The sequence below is a fragment of the Schistocerca nitens genome, chromosome 5 (assembly GCF_023898315.1).
Source record: "Schistocerca nitens isolate TAMUIC-IGC-003100 chromosome 5, iqSchNite1.1, whole genome shotgun sequence".
Taxonomy (NCBI): domain Eukaryota; kingdom Metazoa; phylum Arthropoda; class Insecta; order Orthoptera; family Acrididae; genus Schistocerca; species Schistocerca nitens.
In genome coordinates this window covers 741,009,621-741,030,546 of record NC_064618.1, presented here as the reverse complement: position 1 = coordinate 741,030,546, position 20,926 = coordinate 741,009,621, and the positions used below count along the sequence as shown (strand labels likewise).

At 39.2% G+C, this 20,926-nt stretch overlaps 1 protein-coding gene across 2 annotated transcripts in view; it reads right to left on the bottom strand.

Annotated features, from left to right (window-relative positions):
* Positions 1 to 20,926, bottom strand: part of LOC126260146 (NHL repeat-containing protein 2) — a 180,189-nt gene that overhangs the window by 85,864 nt on the left and 73,399 nt on the right. For both annotated transcript variants that reach the window (XR_007546610.1, XM_049957401.1), the window contains exon 6: positions 2,117 to 2,352. Coding sequence is in view for 1 of the 2 variants with exons in the window: in XM_049957401.1 (XP_049813358.1) it covers positions 2,117 to 2,352 (236 nt within the window). In the remaining variant the exon portion in view is untranslated. The remainder of the gene's footprint in view (positions 1 to 2,116; positions 2,353 to 20,926) is intronic.

Sequence of the window (20,926 nt, the reverse complement as noted above, 5' to 3'; positions counted from 1 at the left end):
TTATAATTTAAATAGGTAAATGCATTTTGGATAAGAAAATGGATCAGGCAGGATAATAAGAAAACGGCAGTATGGACCAGTTGGAACAGCATATTGTCAGTGAGGTTCAGGAAGAGCTAGAGATCAACAACTGATTAGAAGTCACAGAGGACAAAGTAGAGTCGGTATGAGAAAAACTGAATGATGTTACCACTGAAGAGAAAGTGGTGAGGAAGGAATTGAGATAGAAAATACAATGATTAAACTCTCCCATACAAACCAGGGAATGTGTCAAACCCGTAACAATATTTCTGTACAGAAAGAGGAAGTGTACCCCTAATTGGGCCAAATAGAGAAAAAAAGTAAGTGTACTAATGGCAGAAAAGTTCAGCTATGAAGACAGGTGGTCCCTCTCATCCTAGATTCTGAGTCACCCACTGCTCTTTCCTCCCTAAGAAATGAACTGCCAGTTCCAAAAACTAAAAATAATTTTTTACCTGCTTTTAAATGTGTCTGTCATGGATACAGGAATTTCACTTTGTGAAGGCCAGTACTCACCAGATATTTTGTCTCTTTATAATATTATGAACAGTCAACAATAGGTTCTACATGTTGGAGGAATTGACTGAAATATTAATTTCTTTTAGAACAGAGGTAGAATCTAGGCTAGTGCTTTAACAGTGCAGCATTATGAGTCATAGAAACTATCAAAATTTTTGATGTGAGAAATCTTCCATAAACAGAGGAAGTAATTGTTTATTTATTAAGAGACATAAATGAAAGGAGCTCAAAATGTAACTACTGTCTCATGTACTTGGCCAAAAAATACATTACTTTTCCAGCCATACCATCAGGGACTTATAACTGCATGCAAAACATATAAAAAAGATTGAATGATTCTTTTAAAAAATGGCTGCTTCAGAAGACAACAACAATGCTGTTATTTTTTACAAGAGTAAATAAAGAAATGGAGAATGAATATCAGGATTTCCATACTTTGTTAGACAAGATGATGAGATATACTCATGTAGTTTAACAAATAGTGCACTATCTTGCATGACAGAGGGTCAGCCAACTGGATCAATGTCTACTGGTCTGGTGCACCAATCAGCCCGAATGTGGTTTTGATGCAGATTCCCCACACTCATAGAGGTATATGTCAGGCTGAGTCCTCATCACTCCTTCAGACAGAAACACAACATAAAACAGTTAAGACAGAAAAATACACAGAACACAGCTTACATTATTCACGTATATGACTCCCCTCCCATCTCAAAGAGGCCAAGGATGTGACAAAAAGATTGGCACCCAACCACAGAAATAAAATAATTAATAAATTCAGGATGGGTAATTGTCCATAAGGTGCAGAGCAGAAACACAAGATTAGTGCCAGAAAAGAGAGAGATGAATATAACTGTATTTACTTCTATGGTATATAGTTAATAAAACAACATATTTGCTTTATTACTGGAGATTTAAATTTTTGTTAATCAGTAGCACATTGTTTTATGATTTATTACTTAGCTCTGGCTTCTTGTGAGCAACTACACTAAAGGCAACAAAACTTTGTAATGACATGATAAGTTCAAGGTATTTTTCTCCTTGGTGAGAAATTACAAAGTATTTCTTGTCTGTATGGAATTTTATAGTGGAGATAACTGCATTACATAGTACTGAACTTGGGATAAATTTCAGAGTTTTTGCAGTAGTAGTGTAGGATTTGCGCAGGAAGTGTAAGCACATCTACATCTACACTCCACATGCTCCTTCCTGTGAGCAGTAAAAAGCACCTCACATACATTATCATCCTATCTTTTCCTGTTCCATTTTCATATGTTTCGTGGAAAGAACTATTATCAATAAACTTCCATATATGTTTGAATTTCTCTGATTTTACTGTCATGGTCATTTCGCAGTATACATGTGAGGGGAATAAGAGATTACTTGATTCTTCTTTAAAATGATGCTTCCATAAAATTAACAGCAAATATCTCTGATACATAGCTACCTCACAGCATCTAACTCTGGAGCTGGATGAGAATCTCCACAATTCTCCCACACTTAACAAATGAAAACCTGTTTTGTGTTTAACAATATTAATATGACTGTAAATCAGTGAAAATGCTAGAGTACTCACCGCTGCTTCCACCACACAGTGTCCCTCAGAAACAGAGCCCATAACTGGTGAGTGCCTGCCATTGCTATAAGAAGTACGCTGAGATCATTTTCTGCATCTGCCTCTCTTCCAGGAACAAGACAAAGGTCCCAGGGAGATGATAGGGACTGCTGTGTCCACAGGCCACCTCCAACTGTATCGTGTCCCTGCTTGCCTGTTCCTGCCACAGTTGTCACTTGGCATGCAGTGAGATCTATCTAAAACATGTACAAGTCATATCAGATCACAGAAGCTGCATGGTCCGTAGGTAAGGTGTGAGGGGGAGGGAGGAGGGAGGAAAAATGGAGGAGGGAGGAAAAAGGGAGGAGGAAAAAGATGAGGAAGATGAGGATGAGGTTGGAACAGTTTGTAATTATGCACAAGCTGAGTATAGTGTCACATACCACAATATTCTTTGGTTATAGCATCAGTGTACATTTGAGGTATTTGGATAATGCTGATGAACACTTATTTGATTTAAGGTACTGTTGAGCTGCTGAACAATGATGTGGGTGAATTAACAGGTTTTGAAGTATGTGGGAGAGGAATATCATGAGAGTGGTCAAGTTTTATTGATGCATTAATTTATACACTCACTAGTTGGTGCTGCGGCTGCATCTAAGTGATTTATTAGTGAAGGATAAACTTAACTAGAGAATGTATCGATTAAAGAATGAGAAACATGTAAGGTTATTGAGGATAGAATTTATCTGAGTGATTCATCAATATTTCAGTGATACCCCAACAAAAGCTCAACCATTGTTGAACACGCTCTTAAGTCATGTGACTGTAATATTTATTAATTCAAGAGGAGGACACCAATTAAAATGGTGGCTTGCTGGGAATTGAATATTAATAACTGTGAATACCTGCCACAATCTCATGGCGTTAGCATGCAAGACTATAATGTTTCATATTTCAAGAAGAGAACACAAATTAATCCCACACTTGGAAGTGAATGTTTAAAACTGAATAACTGCCACATCAGTTAAACTAGCCTTGACAGTAAAATCTAAATTGATTTATAATTTATTATAACCTTGGATAAGTTGTGCACCCAATACAAATACTGTGAACACAACTAATGTCTTAACTAAATAATAATCCACTGTAATAATTTTCACATTCAAATTAGAAAAAAATATACACACAATTATATATAAGATATTGGAAGGCAATTATGAATGTCAGCAGTGAGAAAAAGAGTCACATGTATGTGTCTGCAAATGTGAATTGCGTATGGGACGAATATTACAGGATGAAAATAAACCATGTGATGGCAAGACAGATAAATGCCAATAAATGGTTTGCAGTTCTGTGGAACTTCCAATCATCGACTTCACAGTAGATATGATTCACCATGCACCAGCATCAGATCACCCAGTATCTAGGCCCCTTGATGCTGAACACAAAAAAAAAAAGTTTCACAAAAATTAGCATATTAATTTGCACATGTTTTGAGGAGTTCAAATATGACTGTACTGATACAGGACACTGTACTTATTATTGAGTATAACAGTAATACTCAACACTGAATTAAATGATTAATGGAAAATCTCATATAAAGATGTGAAACAAATACTAATAAAGAGATAGAGGGGCTCGCCAGTACTTACCTCAGCTCAGTACAGCCGATAGGTACACAAAAAACAGAACCGAAAATTTACGTTCCTAGCTTTCGGAACAAATGTTCCTTCATCAGGGAGGAGAGAGGGAAAAGAAAGGGAAGAAGGGAAAGTAGATTCAGTTACTCACAACCCAGGTTATGAAGCAACAGGGAAAGGAAAACAGGGAGGGTAGCAAGGATAGAGGCACGGTTGTCAGAGGGAAGCCAAAGATATTCTACTGAAAGTACTGTGCCAGCTTCAAACCAAAGAGGGTGCATACAGTAGTAAAGAGGTATATAGTATAAAGATAAACACAACTATGTAGGATGAAAAGATGCGTGATTGGCTAAAGAGGAAAGGGAAAGAGGAGAAGACTGAAGAGTAAATGGGAGTGAGGTTGTTTAACGTAGGTTCAGTCCAGGGGGATGGCGGGATGAAAGGATGTGTTGGAGTGCAAGTTCCCATCTCCGCAGTTCAGAGGGACTGGTGTTGGGTGGGAGAAGCCAAATGGCACATACGGTGTAGCATGTTCCTAGGTCCCTAGAATTATGCTGGAGGGCATGCTCTGCTACTGGGTATTGGACATCTCCTAGGCGGACAGTTCGTCTGTGTCCGTTCATGCGCTCAGCCAGTTTAGTTGTTGTCATACCAATGTAAAAGGTTGTGCAGTGCAGGCATGTCAGTTGATAAATGACATGTGTAGTTTCACACGTGGCCCTGCCTTGAATTGTGTATGTTTTACCAGTAGTGGGGCTGGAGTAGGTGGTTGTGGGGGGATGCATGGGGCAGGTTTTGCAGCGGGATGGGTTACAGGGGTAGAAACCACTGGGTAGAGAAGGTAGTCTGGGAATATTGTAGGGTTTAACAAGGATGTTACGGAGGTTTAGGGGGGCGATGAAAGGCAGCTCTAGGTGGTGTGGGGAGAATTCTGTCAAGGGATGATCTCATTTCAGGGGTTGACTTGTCCCTGGTGGAGTAATTTGTTGATGTTTTCGAGGCCAGGATAATATTGGGTGACAAGGGGGATGCTTCTGTGTGGTCTGGGGGTAGGAACATTGTTGTTGGATGGGGAGGAATGTATTGCTCGGGAGATCTGTTTGTGGACAAGGCCTGCAGGATATTTGTGGGAGAGGAAAGCACTGGTCAGGTTATTGGTGTAATTGTTGAGGGATTCGTCACTGGAGCAGATACGTTTGCCACGAATACCTAGGCTGTAGGGAAGGGAGCGTTTGATGTGGAATGGATGGCAGCTATCAAAGTGAAGGTACTGTTGTTTGTTTGTGGGTTTGATATGGACAGAGGTGTGGATGTGAGCTTCAACAAGATGAAGGTCAACATCCAGGAAGGTGGCTTGGGTTTTGGAGAAGGACCAGGTGAAATTCAGATTCGAAAAGGAGTTAAGGTTATGGAGGAAATTAAGAAGTGTTTCTTCACCATGAGTCGAGACCACAAAGATGTCATCTATAAACCTATACCAGGCCAGGGGAAGCAGCTGTTGGGTCTTCAGGAAAGCCTCCTCCATGCGGCCCATGAAGAGGTTGGCAAAGGACGGAGCCATCCTGGTTCCCATGGCCGTTCCCCTGATTTGTTTGTAGGTCTGGCCTTCAAAAGTGAAGTAATTATGGGTGAGGATGAAGTTGGTAAGTGTGATTAGGAACGAGGTTTTTGGAAGATCTTCGGGTGGGTGTTGGGAGAGGTAGTGCTCAAGGGCAGAGAGACCATGAGTATGTGGGATGTTTGTGTAAAGGGATGTAGCATCTATGGTGACAAGAAAGGTTTCAGGTGGGAGAGGAGTGGGAATGGATTTGAGGCGTTCTAGGAAGTGGCTTGTGTCTTTGATGTAGGATGGGAGTCTGCGGGTGATAGGTTGGAGGTGTTGGTCTACCAGAGCTGAGATACGTTCTGTTGGAGCTTTGAAGCCTGCTACAATGGGACGGCCAGGATGGTTCTCTTTGTGGATTTTGGGTAATAGGTAGAAGGTAGGGGTACGTGGCTCAGGTGGAGTGAGTAAGTCTATGGAAGCCGTTGTGAGGCCTTGTGAGGGACCTTGGATTTTTAGGATTTTCTGCAGCTCAGTCTGGATGGAGGGAATGGGATCCTGGGTAACAGCTTTGTAGGTTGAGGTGTCAGAGAGTTGACGCAGTCCTTCTGCCACATACTCCACACGGTCAAGTATGACAGTTGTGGGGCCTTTATCCGCCGGGAGGATGACAATAGAGCGGTATATTTTCAGCTCCGTAATGGCACGGGATTCAGCTGGGGTGATGTTGGGGGTTGTCGGGATGTTCTTCAAGAAGGACTGGGAGGCAACACTGGATGTCAGGAATTCCTGAAATGCCTGCAAGGGATGGTTTTGGGGGAGGGGAGGAGGGTCCCTTTGAGAAGGCGGTCGGAACTGTTCTAGACAGGGTTCAACACTGGGTCTAGTATTTGGGGGCTGTGTTTGGGTAGAGAAGTGATATTTCCAGTTGAGGTTCCGGGTGAATGAGAGGAGATCTTTAACCAGGGCAGTGTGGTTGAATTTAGGCGTGGGGCTAAAGGTTAAGCCTTTTGATAGAACAGATGTCACTGGAGGAGAGAGGGATCTGGATGAGAGGTTTAGAACTGAATTGGGACTGGTGATATATGGCATTTGACTGTGGTTATAGTTGAGATTTAGTCTGTGTGGGGTATGTGCTGGGATGGGGAGATTGAGTAGGGTGGCTAGGCTAGGTTTGTTGGCTATGAGGGGGGTTTGTTGAAGGTTCTGTTGTGGTTGGTATTTGTGAGGGATAGGGAGAGGGACCCCACTTCTTAGTTGTTGCACTAGCCCTGTGGATAGTTTTTTCAAGTGGTGTGTGGCATGGAACTCAAGTTTGCAGCTGGCTTCTAGGATGATGTTCCTGAGTGTGCTCTCCAAGCAAGGGTTTGAGAGGTGGAGGACTTTGAAGAAAGATAGGAGCTGTTGGGAGTGGTGGTTACATGAAGTAGCGTAGAGATTCAGGACAAGTTGGGTAAGGGCTAAGGATTGAAGGTTCTGGAAGTCCAGGAGAGACTGGTGGAAGGAGGAATTGCACCCAGAGATGGGAACTTTGAAGGTAAGTCCTTTAGGGGTAGTTCCAAAGGTTAAGCAGGACCGGAGGAAAAGTATGTGGGATTGCAGTTTGGCTACGGTGAATGCATGTTTCCGGAATGAATGTAAATAATGTGGTATAGGATTAGGGTACATAGTGGGTAACTGGTGGGTAGGGAAATTAAATAACTAAAGTTAAAATAGTAATCATAAGAAGGAATGAAACACAGAGGGAAGGACGAGAAAGAAAGAAATTGTGTTGGTAATGTTCAATACCAAAGGAAGACCACTAAATAAGAAAAATACGGAAAAAGTTGACCAGACCAAGCAAGTATGTCCAGATCAGGGGAAAAGAACACACGTTGCTCAAAAACAGAGATAGCGAGTGGTGAAAAAAAGGTCGCGCGTGCCGCAAAAGAGATCACGCGTGCCGCAAAAAAGATCACGGGTGGCGCAGAAATGTCCCAAAAAAATTTTCCTGGGGCAGAGAAAGATAGCCAATGACACAAAAATATCGCCACCAACACGAAATCGACGGAAATGGATGATACTGGTAGGTGTGGAAGAGATTGTTGGCAGTGACTGTTGGCTGGAAAACAGCGAATAACGAACGTTAAAACTATGGAATGTTAAATAAATAAATAAAAAAGAGAAGCGGACTATAAACGGAACAAGATAATAGGAGGAAGATGAAACTAGCACAGTTGGTGACGAAAACATTTATTTATGTATATATAAAACACTGAAGAAGAGAAAGTGTTAAGATGACAGATGTAAGTGATAGCTAACAAAAGGGACAAAACAATGAAGGATGTGGACCATACAGGTGATCTAAATGATTAATGGAAAATCTCATATAAAGATGTGAAACAAATACTAACAAAGAGATAGAGGTGTTCGCCAGTACTTACCTCAGCTCAGTACAGCCGATAGATACACAAAAAACAGAACTCAAAATTTACGTTCTAGCTTTCGGAACAAATGTTCCTTCATCAGGGAGGAGAGAGGGGGAAGAAAGGAAAGTAGATTCAGTTACTCACAACCCAGGTTATAAAGCAACAGGGAAAGGAAAACAAAACCAACACCTCCAACCTATCACCCGCAGACTCCCATCCTACATCAAAGACACAAGCCACTTCCTAGAACGCCTCAAATCCATTCCCACTCCTCTCCCACCTGAAACCTTTCTTGTCACCATAGATGCTACATCCCTTTACACAAACATCCCACATACCCATGGTCTCTCTGCCCTTGAGCACTACCTCTCCCAACACCCACCTGAAGATCTTCCAAAAACCTCGTTCCTAATCACACTTACCAACTTCATCCTCACCCATAATTACTTCACTTTTGAAGGCCAGACCTACAAACAAATCAGGGGAACGGCCATGGGATCCAGGATGGCTCCGACCTTTGCCAACCTCTTCATGGGCCGCATGGAGGAGGCTTTCCTGAAGACCCAACAGCTGCTTCCCCTGGCCTGGTATAGGTTTATAGATGCCATCTTTGTGGTCTCGACTCATGGTGAAGAAACACTCCTTAATTTCCTCCATAACCTCAACTCCTTTTCGAATCTGAATTTCACCTGGTCCTTCTCCAAAACCCAAGCCACCTTCCTGGATGTTGACCTTCATCTTGTTGAAGCTCACATCCACACCTCTGTCCATATCAAACCCACAAACAAACAACAGTACCTTCACTTTGATAGCTGCCATCCATTCCACATCAAACGCTCCCTTCCCTACAGCCTAGGTATTCGTGTCAAACGTATCTGCTCCAGTGACGAATCCCTCAACAATTACACCAATAACCTGACCAGTGCTTTCCTCTCCCACAAATATCCTGCAGGCCTTGTCCACAAACAGATCTCCTGAGCAATACATTCCTCCCCATCCAACAACAATGTTCCTACCCCCAGACCACACAGAAGCATCCCCCTTGTCACCCAATATTATCCTGGCCTCGAAAATATCAACAAATTACTCCACCAGGGACAAGTCAACCCCTGAAATGAGATCATCCCTTGACAGAATTCTCCCCACACCACCTAGAGCTGCCTTTCATCGCCCCCCTAAACCTCCGTAACATCCTTGTTAAACCCTACAATATTCCCAGACTACCTTCTCTACCCAGTGGTTTCTACCCCTGTAACCGACCCCACTGCAAAACCTGCCCCATGCATCCCCCCACAACCACCTGCTCCAGCCCCACTACTGGTAAAACATACACAATTCAAGGCAGGGCCACGTGTGAAACTACACGTCATTTATCAACTGACATACCTGCACTGCACAGCCTTTTACATCGGTATGACAACAACTAAACTGGCTGAGCGCATGAACGGACACAGACGAACTGTCCGCCTAGGAGATGTCCAATACCCAGTAGCGGAGGATGCCCTCCAGCATAATTCTAGGGACCTAGGAACCTGCTACACCGTATGTGCCATTTGGCTTCTCCCACCCAACACCAGTCCCTCTGAACTGCGGAGATGGGAACTTGCACTCCAACACATCCTTTCATCCCGCCATCCCCCTGGTCTGAACCTACGTTAAATAACCTCACTCCCATTTACTCTTCAGTCTTCTCCTCTTTCCCTTTCCTCTTTAGCCAATCACGCATCTTTTCATCCTACATAGTTGTGTTTATCTTTATACTATATACCTCTTTACTTCTGTATGCATCCTCTTTGGTTTGAAGCTGGCACAGTACTTACAGTAGAATATCTTTGGCTTCCCTCTGACAACCATGCCTCTATCCTTGCTACACTCCCTGTTTTCCTTTCCCTGTTACTTCATAACCCGGGTTGTGAGTAACTGAATCTACTTTCCCTTCTTCCCTTTCTTTCCCCTCTCTCCTCCCTGATGAAGGAACATTTGTTCCGAAAGCTAGGAACGTAAATTTTCGGTTCTGTTTTTTGTGTATCTATCGGCTGTACTGAGCTGAGGTAAGTACTGGCCAGCCCCTCTATCTCTTTGTTAGTATTTGTTTCAACACTGAATTACTGTGTCAATGATCAACCTCGTGCTGAGTATCACAGAATAAGGTGAATTAGTCAAAGGGAAAACTCTTAATATGTTCAAATTGAACACAGCAGCTAAGATGAGTTAGGAGAATCAGGATTTGCTGAAACTAGCATGCTGGAATATACTGCAGATGTGGTTGAGTGTAGCACATTTAGTGTACAAGATGGAAAAACAGTGAATGAAGAAACTGAAGAAAAATGAGAAATTTTCGCACAAAATATGAATGATATATTATAGCAACTCATGACACAAATCTTAACCAGGTCCAATAAGAAACCAAGAAATTTTAAGAACCTAGTTGGGAAAGGCAGAAAGGGTTGAAGAATCACACCAAAAAGTGATGGAAGAATTAAACTAAAAGCACAAAATTAAGTGAAAAAAATTAATAGACAAATGTGATAAGGTATAACAATACAGGAAAAATGGATTAACAATGTTGAACAAGAAATCACGATCAGGGCCTGAAAACAGAGAAAATTTAGTCCCAAGTAAGTGTAGCGGGCAGAAATAAGCCTGGAGGTAGAAACAATGGAAAAAGATGTAGCTTAAGTATGAAGGACTAATAAAAATACGGTAAACCACAAATGGGAGCACAAAAACCTCCAAACACATGCATAAACAGTAACACATGCTTACCTCTGCTGATCATGTATAAACTTTCACTGTAACCTTTTTCACAGTATTTATGTCACTGTCAAACATCCCACCCATCAATCACCAAGACTTAGTGGAAACAGGAATACTTCAGAAGATGTCCAGCGTAGTTCTGGACAAAATATTAGAAATGTAAAAGTTCAAATCAAACAATGGAAAATCCAGGATGCAATGTAACAATATTACAAATAGGAACATGGCTTTCAGCCATTAAGGCCTTTGTCAACAACAGATGACACACACACACACAAAAATGCAACTCATGCATGCGACTGCAGTCTCAGGCAACTGAACCTGGTGGTTTCAGTTGCCTGAGACTGCAGTTGTGTGTATGTGTCTGTCTGTGTGTGTGTGTGTGTCATCTATTGTTGACGAAGGCCTTAATGGCCAAAAGCTTTATTTGTGACAGTCTTTTTCTTGGGCTTATCTGTGTCTCAGCATCTCCGCTAAATGTAAAAGTTTCATGAACATGACCATACAACATGGAAGACTCACCAGCAGCTAAGACATACAGCCATGAAACCATCACTGTATGAGTAACACAGTGCTTGTGTGCACACATGCACTGTGTGCGTGTGTGTGTGTGTGTGTGTGGGTATCCAGTGGAAATTAACTAAGAAAGCACAGAGTGCACACATGCACTGTGTGTGTGTGTGTGTGTGTGTGTGTATCCAGTGGAAATTAACTAAGAAAGCACAGAGAATATTGTATGAAAATGTCTAAAGAAATAAGGAAACCAAATTATGGATGGAACAAAACTGGTAATTCAGCACAACCTGCACACTGAATTATTAACAACTGCTGATTTGATAAGTTCTGATAAAATGGAACACTTTACCCATTTTATTCATATGAAGTAGGCCTGTTACTAAATGCGTTGTCGGACTGTAACTCGGCCATGTAAGCAGTACTCACATTCTGAAAGCACTTCTCTGTCAGTAACAGTCTATGTAATTGATAATCCCACTAGTTTCAATTTAATCTTGAATGCCAAGTATTATTTAATGTTATAACACAATTTACCACAATCAAAACTGAGTTATCATTTTAGAGGAAGTAATCTCATTGTTCGAGTCAATTTTATAGCTTCTCTGTTCATTCGGTCACTGTAAGTATTGCAGAAATGTGATGAAACATCTGTGAGGTAATGGTTCGTGGGCATTAAAAGCATTCTTGAAATGGACTGGCCTGCCCAGAGTCCTAACTTGAATCCAATTAAACACCTTCAGGATGAGTTAGAATGTCATCTCATTTCACACCCCAAAGTGCAAATCACTACCTTCTCTGGTTTTGGATCTTGAGGAAGAATGAGCTGACATTCCTACACAGACATTCAGACATCTCACTGAACGTATCCCCAGAAGAGTTCAAGCAGTCTGGATCACACAGTGTATATCATCAAGAAATATGTTTTAGAGGAGGAAATAAATACTGGTTATGACGTACCTTCACCCATGACGTGTGTTTTCAGAGCTTGTGCAGCCATACAGTTCACAGGTCCACTTATAGGAGCAACCTGGGTTGGCCCCCTGGATGCTCTTATGAGATGCCAAAGAAACAGTATTATTTAAGAGCTTACAAACCTGTACTTCACTGTGTCTTTCGTATTTCTCTATAAAGAAATCACATTTGTTCTTACTATAGCAAACTTGGCAACGAGCATGGGATCAAGTTCGCTACAGCAAGAAAAAATGTGATTTATGGAACATAGTGCTTTACAGAGAAACACCTAAGATACACTGAAGTACAGGCTACGCATAGCACTGAACGCATTGACTGAACAACAGTAATACAGGTTACAGAAAAGGCTGAGCACCTGTTTGTGATTGCAAATAACACTATTTCTTTCGCAGCTCACCAGAGCACGCCAGGAGTATGACCCAGGTCGCCTCTATAAGCAGGCCTGTGAACTGTATGGACGCGCAATCTCTGAAATCGCGCACATCATCAGTGGAGGTACATCAGGTTATGACCTGATTCTAAACTGCTATGGCTATCTCATCCCACCATTTCCTTCAAATTCTATTAACACAATCAGTGCCATTTCTAAATAATTAACCACAGAAATAAGTAAAAGGATGGGAGCATACAATGGATGTAAATTCCCATACTGATGAAATTCTAACCATGAATTCATGTTATGATGACAGCAAAAGGGAAAGCTAAAAACACCTCTACATTCATAACAAAACTGTTTCTAGTTAGTGACAAAACAAGCACTAGGTTACCTGATGTACAATATTATTGGCATCAGTCATTCATTACTCTGGAAATGAACAAGTCATCTGGGAATGCAATGCTGTTACCAACAAAATAAAGACATAAAAGGCCAGTAGAATCTCTCTGGAAACACAGAATTCAAATGAAACTGGTAGCAGATATACAGGGTGGTGCACGAAAAACTGTCCCAGAGTACAGACTGCTCACTAATTAGGCATAAATTGTTGCCTGCCCTAACAGATGCAATAAAAAGTAGTTAAACATGTAATAATTAGATAATAAAGAAATAACAGATAAGCTAATGCAAAGGTCTATATTTACTGAATTAATCTTGTCTTTCACATCACACTGCATTAGATGCTGCAAATGGCCTCCTTGTGTCTCAGTTCACTTTTGCACATGTCCTACTGCATTAATATACACTTTGTGCAACTCTGCCGCATCAGTCCTCAAAGTTTCATCACAAATATTGTCCTTCAAGTCTTCTCATATTACTGGGTTAGTTGCATACACTTTTCTCTTTAGACTACCCCACAGATAAAAGTCACAAGTGGATAGGTCCAAGGAATGTGGCGGGCACCTTATTTTTCTGACAGTCCTTTCTTCTGACAATCTTTCATGAATTTGTAATATTACTGACATGAAGTATGACAGTTCACCCCATCCTGTTGAAAGACAGCATATGTACGTTCATGGGAATCAACTGTGCATAAAATTCTTTACAGATTTGCATATACATAGAAGCTCTGTTGTTTCTAAAAATATGGAAATCCACAATCTGATTTGCTGACACTACACAACACACTTAGATTTTTTTACCCTCAAGAGGTTCTTTATTAATTTTATAGTGACTGTTCATCAATCAGTATTTGGTGTTCTGGGAATTAACATGTCCTGTCAGACAAGGACGCCGACTATCCAAAATTTCTGTGGGTGCATATCAACGGCGAAATGTGGTGTATGTTATTTTGTGGAGTTTCATTATTTTTTAAAAATGATTACCTTTCATTTACAATCGTTTATGAACACTCCCTGTGTCATAAAGATCTGCGCTGTGATAAAATAAAATATATCGGTACTATAAGCATATGTTGAGTCAGGAACACAGCTGACTTAAAAGCAACAGAAATGAGATCAAACTCAGATTCAGTTATACTTGGACGAACCCAAAAGTCCAGAGGTGTAAGATATGTGATACATGCTCCCCTGTAAAAATAAAAATCCTGATCCCCCCAACCTAAAACATATAACCTATCATTAACTAACTACTGAGGTAGTCTGTAACAATTGGCTTATTTGTATCTCAGATTATTCTTTGTTATTGCTCAATATTAGCAATAAGATGTCTTAAAACAATTGTTGATGAATAGAGTGGGGGTACTGTAGCATGTCACTTGTACGGAAACACGAAAGTAAGCCGAAAAGACGGGATTCCGTTCACAGTATAGTGCAACTGTTGTTCTGGGGACTGCCTTTGACTTGGTCACAGAAAGGCAAGGAATGGGGGAGTGTGTTGCATGGTTGCCTTTGTACAAAGACGTCTGAAACAAACATGTGTTTTGGATTCAGAAATTTTAACTTTCATCTCAGTGTTTTAATAGTTCATTACTTGCTGATAAAGGCAAATGAGTAACATTTATTTTATTTTGTTTTTATCAAACTAAAAATTCTGTGGATACGGTGCCCCCTAAGATTATTTATGTAGTGCTCGAGCCCCAGTGTACCAACATAGTTGGCGCACATGCTGTTAGATGAAACCAGGCTTCATCAGTCGTGACATACAGCAGCAGAACCAACATTCTGCTCTCAATTGTTTGACAGGGCCACTTAACAGAAATTCACATGTTTTTCTTTATCCTCCTCCTTCCTGGACACATGTCATTTTGTCAGGTTTAATCCATACATGGTGCAAAACTTGCTGATGAGACCTACACAAAACATTCACTTGTTGCAACAATTCATGTGTCCACTCATTTGGACTCTGCATCATTTGTGCTTGAATATCCTCAATCACAGTAGGTTGCTTGATTCCTTTTAGTGTTTGCAACTTATCCTGTAGTACGCCACTTTGTCACCATATACTGTGTACTGCTCTTTTCTGGCATGGAAATTACACGAAACTTCTTTGCAAAAATGTCCCAAGTTTCCTTAAATGAATTGCTAAACATGTATTGTAATTCCTTTTTGACAAGGGTACATCTTGCTGAGATATTTACTTCACATATTTAACCAAGTTGTAATGGCTTTCACTCATTTCAATACACAACAGCTTCGAAACAATACATGACAATTGGCTGGTGACAATGAGCACCTTAGAACTTGGGGTTGGTTTTAGTGCACCATCCAGTATATGGACAGCATTCTCAAAACCAGTTCTTTCCTTACTTCACCTTGCATCGTTTTCCATGCAAAAAAGGTAATGTCACCCAACTCCTCCTATAAAGCTGGACCTAGGATTGAACATATTGTATTAAAATTGGTCCAGACTCAACAATGTTCTGAGTTACTTTTACGATTTTCTAGCACTTGTATTTTTTGAACATTCTACATGAAACACATTTAGTCTTGGCAAGTCAGCTTTGGTCGGCCAGAAACTGTGGTGTTATTGTCAGTCTTAACAAAAAACAACTAGCTTTGACTGAGAAGGCAGGTATAGATGGATTGTGGGCCTGACGTTCTTGTTGAACATTCTTTACATCAACTAATCATTGATATATCATTTCTGGCACTTCCGTCAACTGTTACTGACATCTTCCACTTGATCGGCCAGCTTTTCAATCCTTCGTTTCTGACTTGTTATACGCACTATTTCTAAGCCATTTTCTGTCACTGCACTTCTCCATCATCCCCTGCACTATCACAAATTAAACTTTTCAACTTACACTTTTTTTCCAAAACAACTGAAATGGAGAGTGAGAGGATAAGAATAACTGACAAAGCCTCTTGAAACAAGATGGGGCTGGTAGATAGTGGGAGAAAGGAGAGTCAAAGAAAGGAATTCCACTTGCTGGTCTAGTAAGGGCTTCGAATACACAGGCTACCAACAGAAACAAAGTGAAAGAAAGTGAAGGGAGTGAGTGAGAGTGCAAAACAGTAAAACCAACAAGGCAGACTGCAATGAGTGTTTTACAGCTTAGTATTTTCATGCTTGCTTGTTAAAAAACAATGAGCTGGAAAAAAGGATCAAAATTGCAGGGAATCTAATTTTGAATGAAGTTACCTGATAAATGCACTGTTTATATCCATGAAAAATTTGAGATTGCAAAGTTGAAATTTGTAATCAGGACCCTGAAAAACAAAAAGTAGCAAATTTTCATGGACTGCAAGGAGTTGCTTTACCAAAGATGGTATAGTAAATAACAGTCACTTAGTACGACAATTATGTATGAATATACGACTCCTGGTTGAAGGGCTAATTTTATGTACCTAAAGATTATCTGTAATCTAAATGAAACTAGTTATGTTAATAGAAGTTATTAACATCCAGCTGTGTGGTGTGTGACATGATTGTTGAAAAGCTTGACCAAATTTAGTAGGGTGATTTTTATATTCTCAGTTTCATAATTTCTCATTCATTTCTTTTTTATAAGTATAATTTTTATTACCAGCAATGACAAAACTATGGTATACATAGTCATGTTGTTACAGAACAATAATCACGTTTCATATATATATCATGAGGATTGGCACTTACGGTGTCACAGTATATGATCGAGTGTGGCTTGATATAATATCTTAATATTTCGGTATGGTACAAACTTGGTACTTGTTGTGATTTTACATATGTTTCAGGGGCTCCTGGATGTTAGGTGATGGTACACAACCAGTTGAATGGGTAAGAAGTACATTGGACAAGGAGCCATGCAGTTGTTTTGTACTGAGCAACATCCCACTACATTTGATTCCACTAGTAAAAGGAACCTCACTACGGCGGAAAAATAGGTAACATTTGGAGCCAGTCCTAAGTTAAGATCAGGCTGACAGAGTCATTAATAAGCCAATGTTCACTGCTATGGAGTCTCATTCATCATAGAGAAGTAAATTCTCATTGCTGGAGCAGAGTATATTACAAACAGCAAAAATAATTCTGTAAGTGCATGACCTGTCTAAATACTGGTTGCTGTCTTTGGAGGAGTAGGATATAACAGTGAAGAGTGATATATTATTATTATTATTATTATTATTATTTCTTTCTTTCTTTTCTCAGACGTTATGTCTGGTCAAAAACGGAAAGTGACGCGGACCTTGATCAAGTGTGACTTCCTTTTAACTGTACGGTATATGTTATATTGCATTAGGGAACTTTCGGGTAATTGAACATGTATCAATAATTACGGATTTCTGTAGTTGTATATATAAGTTTGGATGTAGCTGTATTGCATTGATGTACTGGTGGATATTGTGTGGTATACTCCTGTAGTTGATAGTATAATTGGTATAATGTCAACTTTATCCTGATGCCACATGTCCTTGACTTCCTCAGCCAGTTGGATGTATTTTTCAATTTTTTCTCCTGTTTTCTTTTGTATATTTGTTGTATTGGGTATGGATATTTCGATTAGTTGTGTTAATTTCTTCTTTTTATTGGTGAGTATGATGTCAGGTTTGTTATGTGGTGTTGTTTTATCTGTTATAATGGTTCTGTTCCAGTATAATTTGTATTCATCATTCTCCAGTACATTTTGTGGTGCATACTTGTATGTGGGAACGTGTTGTTTTATAAGTTTATGTTGTAAGGCAAGCTGTTGATGTATTATTTTTGCTACATTGTCATGTCTTCTGGGGTATTCTGTATTTGCTAGTATTGTACATCTGCTTGTGATGTGATCTACTGTTTCTATTTGTTGTTTGCAAAGTCTGCATTTATCTGTTGTGGTATTGGGATCTTTAATAATATGCCTGCTGTAATATCTGGTGTTTATTGTTTGATCCTGTATTGCAATCATGAATCCTAACGTCTCACTGTATATATTGCCTTTTCTTAGCCATGTGTTGGATGCATCTTGATCGATGTGTGGCTGTGTTAGATGATACGGGTGCTTGCTATGTAGTGTTTTCTTTTTCCAATTTACTTTCTTCGTATCTATTGATGTTATGTGATCTAAAGGGTTGTAGAGGTGGTTATGAAGTTGTAGTGGTGTAGCCGATGTATTTATATGAGTGATTGCTTTGTGTATTTTGATAGTTTCTGCTCGTTCTAGAAAGAATTTTCTTAAATTGTCTACCTGTCCATAATGTAGGTTTTTTATCTCGATAAATCCCCTTCCTCCTTCCTTTCTGCTTAATGTGAATCTTTCTGTTGCTGAATGTATGTTATGTACTCTATGTTTGTGGCATTGTGATCGTGTAAGTGTATTGAGTGCTTCTAGGTCTGTGTTACTCCATTTCACTACTCCAAATGAGTAGGTCAATATTGGTATAGCGTAAGTATTTATAGCTTTTGTCTTGTTTCTTGCTGTCAATTCTGTTTTCAGAATTTTTGTTAGTCTTTGTCTATATTTTTCTTTTAGTTCTTCTTTAATATTTGTATTATCTATTTTTATTTTTTGTCTGTATCCTAGATATTTATAGGCATATGTTTTTTCCTTCGCTTCTATGCAGTCGCTGTGGTTATCCAACATGTAATCTTCCTGTTTAGTGTGTTTTCCCTTGACTATGCTATTTTTCTTACATTTGTGTGTTCCAAAAGCCATATTTATATCATTGCTGAATACTTCTGTTATCTTTAGTAATTGGTTGGGTTGCTGATTTGCTGCTGTCAGTAGTTTTAGATCATCCATGTATAGCAAATGTGTGATTTTGTGTGGGTATGTTCCAGTAATATTGTATCCATAATTTGTATTATTTAGCATGTTGGATAGTGGGTTCAGAGCAAGGCGGAACCAGAAAGGACTTCATGAGTCTCCTTGGTATATTCCACGCTTAATCTGTATTGGCTGTGATGTGATATTATTTGAATTTGTTTGGATATTAAGTGTGGTTTTCCAATTTTTCATTACTATGTTTAGGAACTGTATCCATTTAGGATCTACTTTGTATATTTCCAATATTTGTAGTAACCATGAGTGGGGTACGCTATCACAAGATTTTTGGTAATCAATGTATGCGTAGTGTGGCGACCTTTGTTTAGTTTTAGCTTGATATGCCACCTCTGCATCTATTATCAGTTGCTCTTTACATCCTCGTGCTCCTTTGCAACAGCCTTTTTGTTCTTCATTTATAATTTTGTTCTGTGTTGTATGTGTCATTAATTTCTGTGTAATGACTGAAGTTAATATTTTGTATATTGTTGGTAGGCATGTTATGGGGTGATATTTAGCTGGGTTTGCTGTGTCTGCTTGATCTTTAGATTTCAGATAAGTTATTCCTTGTGTAAGTGTATCAGGGAATGTGTATGGGTCTGCAATGTAACTGTTAAATAATTTAGTTAGATGTGAATGTGTTGAGGTGAACTTCTTTAGCCAGAAATTTGCTATTTTATCTTTTCCAGGGGCTTTCCAATTGTGAGTAGAATTAATTGCCTGGGTGACTTCATGTTGCAAAATTATCACTTCAGGCATTTGTGGTATCATCTTGTATGTGTGTGTTTCTGCTTGTATCCACCGTGCATGCCTGTTATGTTGTACTGGGTTTGACCATATGTTGCTCCAGAAGTGTTCCATGTCTGTTATGTTTGGTGGATTGTCTATTTTAATCTGTGTGTTATCTATTGTCTGGTAAAATTTCTTTTGGTTTGTGTTGAATGTTTGGTTTTGTTTCCTTCTATTTTCACTTTTTTTGTATCTTCTAAGTCGTTTGGCCAATGCTTGTAATTTCTGCTTCTTTTCATCTAATTAGATTAGATTAGATTAGATTAATACAAGTTCCATGGATCATGAATACGATATTTCGTAATGATGTGGAACGCATCGAATTTTCCAATACATGACATAATTAGGTTAATTTAACAACATACTTAAGTTAATATAACAACTTTATTTTTTTTTGTGTTTTTTATTTTTCTTTATTTTTTTATTTATTTTTTTTCTTAATTTATATCTAAAAATTCCTCTATGGAGTAGAAGGAGTTGTCATTCAGAAATTCTTTTAATTTCTTCTTAAATACTTGTTGGTTATCTGTCAGACGTTTGATACTATTTGGTAAGTGACCAAAGACTTTAGTGCCAGTATAATTCACCCCTTTCTGTGCCAAAGTTAGATTTAATCTTGAATAGTGAAGATCATCCTTTCTCCTAGTATTGTAGTTATGCACACTGCTATTACTTTTGAATTGGGTTTGGTTGTTAGTAACAAATTTCATAAGAGAGTATATATACTGAGAAGCTACTGTGAATATCCCTAGATCCTTAAATAAATGTCTGCAGGATGATCTTGGGTGGACTCCAGCTATTATTCTGATTACACGCTTTTGTGCAATAAATACTTTATTCCTCAGTGATGAATTACCCCAAAATATCATGCCATATGAAAGCAATGAGTGAAAATAGGCGTAATAAGCTAATTTACTAAGATGTTTATCACCAAAATTTGCAATGACCCTTATTGCATAAGTAGCTGAACTCAAACGTTTCAGCAGATCATCAATGTGTTTCTTCCAATTTAATCTCTCATCAATGGACACACCTAAAAATTTGGAATATTCTACCTTAGCTATATGCTTCTGATTAAGGTCTATATTTATTAATGGCGTCATACCATTCACTGTACGGAACTGTATGTACTGTGTCTTATCAAAATTCAGTGAGAGTCCGTTTACAAGGAACCACTTAGTAATTTTCTGAAAGACAGTATTGACAATTTCACCAGTTAATTCTTGTTTGTCAGGTGTGATTACTATACTTGTATCATCAGCAAAGAGAACTAACTTTGCCTCTTCATGAATATAGAATGGCAAGTCATTAATATATAATAAGAACAACAAAGGACCCAAGACTGACCCTTGTGGAACCCCATTCTTGATAGTTCCCCAGTTTGAGGAATGTGCTGATCTTTGCATGTTATGAGAACTACTTATTTCAACTTTCTGCACTCTTCCAGTTAGGTACGAATTAAACCATTTGTGCACTGTCCCACTCATGCCACAATACTTGAGCTTGTCTAGCAGAATTTCATGATTTACACAATCAAAAGCCTTTGAGAGATCACAAAAAATCCCAATGGGTGGTGTTCAGTTATTCATATCATTCAAAATTTGACTGGTGAAAGCATATATGGCATTTTCTGTTGAAAAACC